At 45.2% G+C, this 12,218-nt stretch overlaps 1 protein-coding gene across 1 annotated transcript in view; it reads left to right on the top strand.

Moving 5' to 3' along the window:
- LOC124038185 (serine/threonine-protein phosphatase 2A 56 kDa regulatory subunit delta isoform) overlaps positions 1–10,439 on the top strand; it is a 56,305-nt gene extending 45,866 nt beyond the window's left edge. The window contains exons 5-17 of the mRNA XM_046353725.1: positions 2,396–2,506; positions 2,630–2,722; positions 4,847–4,977; positions 5,329–5,388; positions 5,490–5,598; positions 5,719–5,772; positions 5,881–6,051; positions 6,310–6,437; positions 6,765–6,866; positions 7,056–7,128; positions 8,558–8,596; positions 8,723–8,839; positions 9,259–10,439. Of these exons, the coding sequence (XP_046209681.1) occupies positions 2,396–2,506; positions 2,630–2,722; positions 4,847–4,977; positions 5,329–5,388; positions 5,490–5,598; positions 5,719–5,772; positions 5,881–6,051; positions 6,310–6,437; positions 6,765–6,866; positions 7,056–7,128; positions 8,558–8,596; positions 8,723–8,839; positions 9,259–9,396 (1,326 nt within the window). The 3' untranslated portion in view covers positions 9,397–10,439. The remainder of the gene's footprint in view (positions 1–2,395; positions 2,507–2,629; positions 2,723–4,846; positions 4,978–5,328; positions 5,389–5,489; positions 5,599–5,718; positions 5,773–5,880; positions 6,052–6,309; positions 6,438–6,764; positions 6,867–7,055; positions 7,129–8,557; positions 8,597–8,722; positions 8,840–9,258) is intronic.
- The last annotated feature ends 1,779 nt before the right edge of the window (positions 10,440–12,218 follow it).

The following is a 12,218-nucleotide window of genomic DNA, read 5'->3' as shown; positions in this document are numbered from 1 at the left end:
TCTCCTGCCCTCCTGGGGTATTCTCCTGCCTCCTGGGGTATTCTCCCTCCTGCCTCCTGGGGTATTCTCCCTCTCTCCTGCCCTCCTGGGGTATTCTCCTTCTCTCCTGCCTCCTGGACTATTCTCCCTCTCTCCTGCCTCCTGGGCTATTCTCCCTCTCTCCTGCCCCCTGGGGTATTATCCCTCTCTCCTCCCTACTTAGGTATTTTCTACATCCCTCCTTTCCCTTGTAGTTCTCTCCTCCCCTCAATCAGTCAATCAAATGCATTTATAAAGCCATTTTTGCATCTGCAGATGTCACAAAGTGCCATACAGAAACCCAGCCTAAAACCCCTAACAGCAAGCAATGCAGATGTAGAAGCACGGTGGCTAGGAAAAACTCCCTAGTACGGCCGGAAGCTAGGAAGCAACCTAGAGAGGAACCAGGCTATGAGTGGTGGCCAGTCCTCTTCTGGCTGTGCCGGGTGGAGATTATAACAATACATGGTCAAGATGTTCAACATTCATAGATGATCAGCAGGGTCAAATAATAATAATCACACTTACTATCAGGAAACAAGACCGAGTATAGCCCACAACTATCTCCCCCATGGCACGAACCTGAGAGGGGGCGCCAACCCGGACAGGATGATCACGTCAGTGACTCAACCCACTCAAGTGACGCACCCCTCCTAGGGACGGCATGGAAGAGCACCAGTAAGCCAGTGACTCAGCCTCTGTAATAGGGTTAGAGGCAGAGAATCCCAGTGGAGAGAGGGGAACCGGCCAGGCAGAGACAGCAAGGGCAGTTCGTCGCTCCAGTGCCTTTCCGTTCACCTTCACAACCCTGGGCCAGACGACACTCAATCATAGGACCTACTGAAGAGATGAGTCTTCAATAAAGACTTAAAGGTCGAGACAGAGTCTGCACCTCTCACATGGATAGGCAGACCATTCCATAGAAATGGAGCTCTATAGGAGAAAGCCCTGCCTCCAGCTGTTTGCTTAGAAATTCTAGGGACATTGAGGCCTGGGTCTTGTGACCGTAGCGTATGTGTAGGTATGTACGGCAGGACCAAATTGGGAAGATGGGTAGGAGCAAGCCCATGTAATGCTTTGTAGCTTAGCAATAAAACATTGAAATCATCCGTAGCCTTAACAGGAAGCCAGAGGCTAGCACTGGAGTAATATGATCCATTTTTGGTTCTAGTCAAGAATCAAGCAGCTGTGTTTAGCACAAACTGAAGTTTATTTAGTGCTTTATCCAGTTAGCCTGGATAGTAGAGCATTGCAGTAGTCTAATCTAGAAGTGACAAAAGCATGGATGAATTTTCCTGCATAATTATTTGGACAAAGTTTCAGATTTTTGCAATGTTACGTAGATGGAAAAATGCTGTCCTTGAATCAATCTTGATATGTTCGTCAAAAGAGAGATCAGGGTCCAGAGTTAGGCCGAGGTCCTTCACGGTTTCGTTTGAGACGACTGTACAACCATCAAGATGAATTGTCAGATCCAACACGATATCGCTTTTTTTCTTGGGACCTAGAACTAGCCTCTCTGTTTTCTCCCAGTTTAAAAGTAAAACATTTGCCGCCACCCACTTCCTTATGTCTGAAACACAGGCTTCCAGGGAGGGCAAACTTGGGTCACAGCCTGCTGCCTGGCCTGCACCCTATCTCTTTGTGGAGCTAGAGGAGTTAGAGCCCTGTCTACCTCAGGGTGCAGGCCAGGCAGCAGGCCTCAATCTCATTGTGGAGCTAGAGGAGTTCGAGCCCTGTCTACCTCTGAGGCCTGCTGCCTGGCCTGCACCCTATCTCATTGTGGAGCTAGAGGAGTTCGAGCCCTGTCTACCTCTGAGGCCCTCTCTCCCTCTCCACTTGTGACACATTTTTGCGCTGTGCTCAACGAGTAATAAGTGTGCGCTGGGGGGGTGATCAATTATCCACCACCTTCTCCCTTTCATCTTGCTGCTGTCGTCTCTCCCTCTCTCTCTCCCGTTGTGAGCGTTCTGTAACGATGCTGAGGTGCGTCTCTGGAGCTGTGTAGCCATGCAGGCTATTTCCAGCATCTCTCTTTCCTCAGTGCCAGAGGGGCTCTGTGCGATGGCAGCCTCAGGCCCAGACAGGAACTAGGTGCTGGGGAAGCGTTGCTTTATGTCAGCTGCAGCTCTCCCAGTGGCCGTTGTAGCAGGGCTAACCTAAACGGCTTTTACCAGGGCCCACTTGGGTCCTCTCTCGACACCACCCGTTTGTCAAATGATTTGTGCTCTAATTTAGTGAATGTCCTTCCTTTTGTATGGTACAAGACTATCGGATGGATTGTGCTGTGTTTTCCTAAATGTGCAAATCGGAGGATAGCTTTAGCGTTGTTGATTTGTTGCCATGTTGACTGACAACTCTCCTCTGCCTTGTTCAGTTTTCAATCAACCTGTTCAGGACCCTGCCACCATCCTCCAACCCCACGGGGGCTGAGTTTGACCCAGAAGAGGACGAGCCCACACTGGAGGCTGCTTGGCCACACCTACAGGTGACGTTTTTTTATTTATCTTCTTTAATATTGAATTTTAAGACTAGAAAAAAGCTATTTCCATGCAGTATTGTCCGCCTTAAATCACACCAACGTTTGTCCTCTTTTGCTTCTTCTCTCCAGCTGGTGTATGAATTCTTCTTACGATTCCTGGAGTCCCCCGATTTCCAGCCTAATGTCGCCAAAAAATACATTGACCAAAAGTTTGTACTGTCTGTAAGTATCCCTCTGGTTACAACACAAACTGTGCTCCCTGTAACTGCTGAGCTGTTGAAATATCTAGCCCTTTACACTCTTGAGACTTGACCTATATGGGTAGGGATAAATTGAAATGTTTTTTACAAAATAAATATGAAATGCATATGCATGGTAACAATTGAAAGGGAACAGTTTGGAGATGATGGGGAAATTATTAGACCAAAGTTGAGAACACAACAGGGAATCCAAACATTACACTGTTGATTTTATGTGCATTTTACATTTACTGCACTTACTGAAAATACTCTGGATACATTCAGTAATATAAGACTATTCCTAGGAAATGTTGGGTAGGTGCAACATAAGACAAAATAATGACAAGGCTTTGAGTGAGAGGACTAACTGGTGTCTCCAAGTGGCCACACACACCTCTCCAAACTGCACAGTTCCTAAGCAATTTCAATGCACTGTTATGACTTAAAGAAGAGTCTTCAACTATAAGGTGTTTTTTTTGGGGGGCTCTCCTAGCGATGCCGTTGAGGAACTAAAGCAAGTACGCTTACATTGTTTTGTTTGGAACACAACCTTGCATCCCTGCCGTCACACAATTACTGTTGTTGTTTACGTAATCCAAAACACGGCAATCTGGGTCTGTTGCCAACATGACTAGATCTTACAGTGTCAGGCTTTCAAAAGACGATTCAGAGAAACAGATTGCAATTTTGGTGCGAATAGAAGCAAAAGTCATGAGTGCATTCAGGTGTGTGTTCTGCGGCAAATTTTCCTCACCAGAGACAAACGGGCTCATTCTGTTCAGAAGTACTCAGGGTATGACGCCATGTCATCTTGTAAACTGTACGTCAAAAGCATGGTGATCAAAAACGTTACGACATGAGTTTTATGGTATGGAAATGTGAATTGCATTTGGCTTGCTTGTATGACATCAAAGCGCTAGTTCTTGTAATCTTCACTGTCTCCTCATAATGTACAGCATTTCCCTCACTCCGACAATGAAAGATTTGGAAAAGTTGTCCAATTTCACGGGAGGGAACTACTTGTCGCGCGCTGCGCTCCAGTTCAGAACGGCTGTCAGTCAAAGCACACACCGCGCTGTGACGCGCAGAGCCTGAGCTCTGACGTCATTTCCAGCATGTTACTGTACAGCCTCAATCTGCCACTACTTGGCAATATGCGTACAATCCTAGCGCCCAGGCAGTCAGCAATGATGCTGTTTACGTGTGTGTATGAAATCAAATCACATTTTAGTGGTCACACATATTTAGCAGATGTTATTGCGGGTGTGGCGAAAGGCTTGTAGTGAAAGGCTTGTAGCGAAAGGCTCGCTCCAACAGTGCAGTAGTATTTATAATTCACAACGATACAAGAAATGTATAAATATTAGGACGAGCAATGTCGGAGTGGCATTGACTAAAATACAGAACAATATAATACAGCATACACATGAAATGAGTAAAGTAGTATTATATTATTTATTATAGTGACTAGTGTTCCATTTATTACAGTTACCAGTGATTCTATGTATATAGGGCAGCAGCCTCAAAGGTGCAGGGTTGAGGAACCGGGTGGTAGCCATCTAGTGATGTGTGTGTATGCGTGTTTACTCATACCCTGGCCGGCTTCCGTCTCCCTCCCACACTGTAGCGAGACATGAGAGCTGAGAGGGAATTAGCAGGGGTCACTCTTCTCCATCTGACCACATGATGCTTCCCATCCACCGCTGCTGGGAATGAATATTAATAATGACTTTAGTCAGCCTAATCACTGTGAGTGCTGGCCTGGGCTCCAGACACGCATTGCTTTGCATTATGTTATGGGGAAACCCAGCCGCTATGACATCTCATAGAAATTTGAGTTTTGTTTTCACCGCACCACCTGATACTGTGTGCCACGTTGTCTTGAACACTTCAGCGTGTTGGTCAATGAAAGTCGTGTGTGTTTTGTCTGATGATGAGTATTTTTGAACTTTGCCTGATTTTCCAAGTCTTTTTACTCCTACAATTGCAAGCATCCCATTTGTATCTTTTGTATTGAATGCGGTGCTAGTTTCTCGAATATGCATTGATGTTTGACACAGTAGATATCTGATCATGCCAAACCCTCCCCCCCCATTCCTCCCCACAGCTACTGGAGCTGTTTGACAGTGAAGACCCCAGGGAGCGGGACTTCCTGAAGACCATCCTCCACAGGATCTACGGCAAGTTCCTGGGTCTTCGGGCCTACATCCGCAGACAGATCAACAACATATTCTACAGGTGAGAGAGATGGGTTTTTATACCCCCTTCCACACCAGGTAAGTCGGTCTATAGAAATGGAATTACAGGCGCACTCCATGTGGCTGGCGGTCCACCTGACACAGGACGTTGACTTGTTTGGGGGGGGGGGGATGCCTGTTTTTAGATACTCTATTTCTATGTGTCTGTCTCGCCATTGAAATGTATTCAGAGTTCGAGAGAGTCTGTCAGTTCTTGTGGAGACTAGATAATGTAACTGCAACACAGAAGACCTGCAAGGTTGTCGAATGTTGAGGTTGCATGTAGAAAGTGTGTCAGTATATCTGTTGTCTGTGCCCTTTTAGTTGACCTTGGCCTGCTCTCATATTGCAGGTTTATATATGAAACCGAGCATCACAATGGAATCGCCGAGCTCTTAGAGATCTTAGGAAGGTGAGTGCACGGTGTGCTATCCCGTCGACACATCATCTCTTTTACAATTAAAAAAAAGAAGATGAATTTAAAACAAGTCTCCCCTTGTCCCTCGTCCCCAGCATAATCAACGGCTTTGCCCTGCCATTGAAAGAGGAGCACAAGATGTTCTTGATTCGAGTGCTGCTGCCGCTTCACAAAGTGAAGTCACTCAGCGTCTACCACCCACAGGTACCATAGTGGTCTGAAAGGCCCCCTCCCTTACACAGTGTGAGGGTCAGACATGACTCTCCTATATCAGCTCCTGCTGAAATGCTCTCACTCGCACAACTTGTTCATCTCTCTCCACAGCTGGCGTATTGCGTCGTGCAGTTCTTGGAGAAGGACAGTAGTCTAACTGAACCAGTGAGTTTGGCATGTCTTCAACTGGAGATTGTCAGCCAAAGGTTCTTAGCTGGGTAATATATGGTTTTATACAGAGTTAATGTTGTGTAAATGATTTGACCCCCCCAGGTGATCATGGGCTTGCTGAAGTTCTGGCCTAAGACCCACAGCCCCAAAGAGGTGATGTTCCTCAACGAGCTGGAGGAGATCCTGGACGTCATCGAGCCCTCTGAGTTTGTCAAGGTCATGGAGCCGCTGTTCAGACAGCTGGCCAAGTGTGTTTCCAGTCCACACTTCCAGGTACACTACGCCTGCCTCAAGCTCACTCACACTGCTGTGTTTACTCATTCAGCTTCATTGGCCCAAACATAACAAAATATAAGTAAAAAATAACATCATGCCAATTGAAAGTAATTTGTCTTAGAATCATGTGCGACATTCTGTCGTGGACAGAGTGAACAAGCACAGGAACTATACCGTATCCACAATGGACGAAGACTGCCTTGGTAGATTACAAGGGGCGTATGGTCTGATGGCCTCCTTTTTTGGGTGCTCAAGGTGGCAGAGAGGGCGCTGTACTACTGGAACAACGAGTACATCATGAGTCTGATCAGTGACAACGCTGCCAAGATCCTCCCCATCATGTTCCCTGCTCTCTACAAGAACTCCAAGAGCCACTGGAACAAGTATGACCCCTGCATCCAAGTCCATTTAAAAGATCAATGCTCCTGCTAAACTGATGTGCCTCCAAAACAAGCCTGGCAACTATTTGTCATAGCTGGGTTCGCATTTTGAGAGAAGAAATCAATTCATTGTTGTAAGGGAAGAACAGATAATGCGCTTTGTGGAGAAATATTTTTCTCCCCTAAAAAAAAAATGGGATACTGGATCCTCTTGAATATAATCCAGAAAACAATTGATGTCCAGCACTGGCTGAAAAAGGCATTTCAATGATTCATTGTATGTTAACCTGCACATATTGCAGTGTGTTAAATGCCCTTCCTATGGTCTAGGACAATCCATGGGCTGATCTACAACGCCCTGAAGCTCTTCATGGAGATGAACCAGAAGCTGTTTGATGACTGCACCCAGCAGTACAAGGCTGAGAAACAGAAGTGAGTCCACTGGGCTCCGAGATCTGCATGGTCCTCTATTAAATCAGCCACTTCTCTTTTTTTTTTTTTTTTTCTCTTTCTCATGTAGAACTATTGATCCTCTCCCTCAAAGCACAGTAAAATGCCAAGCCAGCTAATTTCCTGGTTGGCTCCAACTCAAAGTTGTTTTTGTTGCTGATGTGTTTTCAGAGAGAAGTACAAGCTGAAGGAGCGTGAGGAGGTCTGGCACAAGATCGAGGAGCTGGCCAAGCATAACCCTCAGGTGAGCCCTACTGCAGGATGCCAAAAAACACCACAACCCCATCCCCGTGCATTATGGAACATTCACATCACACTGTTCCAGGGAGTAGGCTCAGGAAACGAGACTGTGCTATTTATTTCCACATTAGACATTTGTAGATGGACACTGCGTAATAGTTTTTTTTTTTTTTTTTTAAGTGTGTTGTATGTAGTATCAAATTAATGGTCCCTAGTAACACGCTTCCTGTCTCATTATTTTCCAAATGCATTGCATAATATCACTGTCGCCAGGAGCAACCGAAAGGGAGAAAAAACTCCAGTCCTCAGTAATTATGTTGCTATGGTTGTGTGTGAAATTGTACGTACAGTAAGAGGTAGAGGGGATTTTTGAGGGGGTTTTAAACAGGGTTATGCTTGAATTAATTTGACTTTATAAAGTCCTTTTGTTCCAGACACATCTAATTATCACCATTGATCGTCTCTCGTGACTGATTCCCAGCTCCATGAGCTCAGGAACAAAGAGCTAAAGATTTAATTAAGAGGAATTATGCTTTAGTGAATGTAGCCTAGATATGTGTGTGTGTGTGTGTGTCGGTAGCTATGTTTCCATTAACATTTGAGAAAGTTCACATAGAAAATAGATGCCACAATGGCCGGCAACGGTGTGTTTCCATTTAACTGTCTTGTGTTTATTAAAAACAGCTGGATGTAATGATGTCACAACAACAACAACAACAACATCTGCAAAAACCCAGATTGTCAAATATCAAATGATTGTTGAAGTGTTTCTATTATCCATTTAGGCAATGAATAAATTGTCAACAGCCTGTCTGCCCTCCCACCTCTCTGGTTCATGTCACGTCGTCCACAAAAGCCAGCATGGATATAAAGCAAGAATTGACTCATATTTTCCATATTGTAATGGTTCTAATGTGCCAGCGTATGGCATCGGTCCGTGGCATGGTGAGACTTGCACTACTGTACATCTGATAAAATTAAATGGTGAAACGTGCATCCTGCCAACCAGAAAAGCAAGGCAAAGCAATTTGGGCATTCTTGAAAGTCAGGACAATCGTTGTCCTGCATAGAAACATCATTTTTAGAGTTGAAATGTAGATTTAGAAAGCAGTAGGCGTTTAGAAAATAAATGTGGAGTGGGGTTTTATAGTCACGTGCTGACGTGCCCTGCGTCCCTTCAAAAATGATTCAGCAATCATCATTTAAAAAAATAAATCTCTTTCCATCAATTTTACGCAAGAAAGTTTGACAAAAGAAAAAAACGGATAGAACATTTCTCCGATAGCAGCTGTTTGCATTACACGTCGTCTAACACGTTTCTTTGTTGTTGCAACACTGCGTTTGTCAAATTAAACCTGGGTAAATGGAAACTTGCCTAGTGTCTGACTGAGAGAGAGCAAATATCTGTCTTTTAACCTATGCTTTATCTGCAGGTTAGCAAACTCCGACCTGGTCTCCACCCACAAGAAGAGGTCTGCTTCTTTTCTTACTGAATTCAATGGGCTGTCTGATGTTGATCTTGGTACATTCGTGGGTGTGTTTCACAGTCGGTATCCAGACCAAATCCAACTCATTTGTTTCTATCTGTAATTTTCCAGTACATGATGTACAATGAGAGTCCGGGAGGGGTGCCCTTGTACTCCATGGAGACGGAGACGCCCACTGCTGAGGACATTCAGCTGCTGAAGAAGACTGTCGAGACAGAGGCCACACAGGTACAACTACCAGCACACGTCGAGGTACACCACTCTCTACATACGCCCACCTGCAGGCCTTTTCCCCAGCCTAGTAACTTACTAATCAATTGATCGTCAAGGCCTTAATTCGTTGAATCACAGGTATGTACTCGCACCCCCCCGTAGCCACATACAGTACACCCTGCAGGCTGTTGTCCCAGCCTAGTATTAATACACCTACCAGCCAATCAATGAATCAAGAAAAATCAACACTTTTCTTTCACATGTTCATTTCTTTTTGTCTTTCTACGTTTTTTAAAGTTGTAAACTAATTCTTCAACTCATGTCAGTTTCAGAATTCACCAGTCCCCGTCTGTCCATTTGAAAAGTTTCATTGCTGTGTTGGATATGGCCCTGAACTAACAGTCTCACTTTGCTCTACGTATATTCTTCCATAGGGGATGAAGGACATCAAGAAAGACAAGGTGTTGATGCGGCGGAAGTCGGAGCTGCCGCAGGACGTGTACACTATAAAAGCCCTGGAGCAACACAAGCGAGCAGAGGAGTATCTGACGGCCAACGAGGAGGCCCTCTGACCAGGGAGCAGTGGCACCCTCCATGCCTAACTCCCCTCATCCAAACAGTCGCCTACTGTACACCTGATAGCCCCCTCTTCGCCTCCGCTTCTCCTCCCCCTCCACCCCTCCATCTCTGCCGGAGATCCCCATCTGCAGAAAACCAAGGCCATCAGAGTTAGACAAGACCACACACTCCTATACGCACACATAAGAACATACACACAGACGTACAAATTGTTCCAACTTCCAAATACTCACATATACTTGACTACAGTGGGCTGATTGTTAGGTTGCACGAGGACAACCATTATACAACAGGAGTATTAAGTGTAAGCATCCGTGAAGCATGTTTCTTTGTTGTTTCTGTTTCCTTTCGGATTGGTTTTGGTTGTCCTCATGTTCCTCCCTCCTACTGTGATCTGCTGTGCTGAAAGGGAACGACCAAAGCATTACCTATAGAGGGCAGTCGAGTGAGTGGCGGTCCCGCTAGCTTGTCTGGAGTGAGGGGGGTGTGGGTTATCTGATTGGTTTGGTGGAAAATAGGGCCATGCTCTAGTCTAGCTGGATGTCCAGTGGAAGTAGTGATTCTGCTCTGTTTAAAAAAAAAAGAAGCTTTCTGTCAGTTCATGTCCAGGCAGCATAGTACATTTTGGGGAAGCCAAGTCTGGGACACAAAGCTTACAAGGCAAAGCAATGATATGAGAGGACTAGGAATCAAGATGGCTGCCTTTAATTGAATTCATGTATGTCAGTCTCTTCCATGAAACCAGTTTTTCTCACTCTTTAGTTGTAGCTTCATGAAGTCACCTCTTTGCATCCTTAAATCATGGCCTTACAGCATCTGTTGAATTACATTCTCCCTGTTTATTAGTCGTAAGCTAATAGCATGATTGTAAGCCTAGATAATTGGTGTATGCAGGGCCGTCAGTCCGGGTCTCAATTTACTGTTGAGTGTTAGAATAGTAGAATACACAAGGTGGAATTGAGATATTTGGTTGTGCATCAGCAGTTTTTTTTCTTCGTTTTTTTTTCACCTTTATTTAACCAGGTAGGCAAGTTGAGAACAAGTTCTCATTTACAATTGCGACCTGGCCAAGATAAAGCAAGGCAGTTCGACAGATACAACGACACAGAGTTACACATGGAGTAAAACAAACATACAGTCAATAATACAGTATAAACAAGTCTATATACGATGTGAGCAAATGAGGTGAGATAAGGGAGGTAAAGGCAAAAAAGGCCATGGTGGCAAAGTAAATACAATATAGCAAGTAAAACACTGGAATGGTAGTTTTGCAATGGAAGAATGTGCAAAGTAGAAATAAAAATAATGGGGTGCAAAGGAGCAAAATTAATTAAATACAGTTGGGAAAGAGTTAGTTGTTTGGGCTAAATTATAGGTGGGCTATGTACAGGTGCAGTAATCTGTGAGCTGCTCTGACAGTTGGTGCTTAAAGCTAGTGAGGGAGATGAGTGTTTCCAGTTTCAGAGATTTTTGTAGTTCGTTCCAGTCATTGGCAGCAGAGACCTGGAAGGAGAGGCGGGGTGACTAGAGAGATATACCTGCTGGAGCGTGTGCTACAGGTGGGAGATGCTATGGTGACCAGCGAGCTGAGATAAGGGGGGACTTTACCTAGCAGGGTCTTGTAGATGACATGGAGCCAGTGGGTTTGGCGACGAGTATGAAGCGAGGGCCAGCCAACGAGAGCGTACAGGTCGCAATGGTGGGTAGTATATGGGGCTTTGGTGACAAAACGGATTGCACTGTGATAGACTGCATCCAATTTGTAGACTGCATCCAATTTGTTGAGTAGGGTATTGGAGGCTATTTTGTAAATGACATCGCCAAAGTTGAGGATTGGTAGGATGGTCAGTTTTACAAGGGTATGTTTGGTAGCATGAGTGAAGGATGCTTTGTTGCGAAATAGGAAGCCAATTCTAGATTTAACTTTGGATTGGAAATGTTTGATATGGGTCTGGAAGGAGAGTTTACAGTCTAACCAGACACCTAAGTATTTGTAGTTGTCCACGTATTCTAAGTCAGAGCCGTCCAGAGTAGTGATGTTGGACAGGCGGGTAGGTGCAGGTAGCGATCGGTTGAAGAGCATGCATTTAGTTTTACTTGTATTTAAGAGCAATTGGAGGCCACGGAAGGAGAGTTGTATGGAATTTAAGCTTGCCTGGAGGGTTGTTAACACAGTGTCCAAATAAGGGCCAACAGTATACAGAATGGTGTTGTCTGCGTAGAGGTGGATCAGAGACTCACCAGCAGCAAGAGCGACCTCATTGATGTATACAGAGAAGAGAGTCGGTCCAAGAATTGAACCCTGTGGCACCCCCATAGAGACTGCCAGAAGTCCGGACAGCAGACCCTCCGATTTGACACACTGAACACTATCAGAGAAGTAGTTGGTGAACCAGGCGAGGCAATCATTTGAGAAACCAAGGCTGTCGAGTCTGCCGATGAGGATGTGGTGATTGACAGAGTCGAAAGCCTTGGCCAGATCAATGAATACGGCTGCACAGTAATGTTTCTTATCGATGGCGGTTAAGATATCGTTTAGGACCTTGAGCGTGGCTGAGGTGCACCCATGACCAGCTCTGAAACCAGATTGCATAGCAGAGAAGGTATGGTGAGATTCAAAATGGTCGGTAATCTGTTTGTTGACTTGGCTTTCGAAGACCTTAGAAAGGCATGGTAGGATAGATATAGGTCTGTAGCAGTTTGGGTCAAGAGTGTCCCCCCTTTGAAGAGGGGGATGACCGCAGCTGCTTTCCAATCTTTGGGAATCTCAGACTACACGAAAGAGAGGTTGAACAGGCTAGTAAATAGGGGTGGC

This window comes from Oncorhynchus gorbuscha, linkage group LG06 (assembly GCF_021184085.1).
Source record: "Oncorhynchus gorbuscha isolate QuinsamMale2020 ecotype Even-year linkage group LG06, OgorEven_v1.0, whole genome shotgun sequence".
NCBI lineage: Eukaryota > Metazoa > Chordata > Actinopteri > Salmoniformes > Salmonidae > Oncorhynchus > Oncorhynchus gorbuscha.
This window is presented reverse-complemented; position numbering and strand designations above follow the sequence as displayed.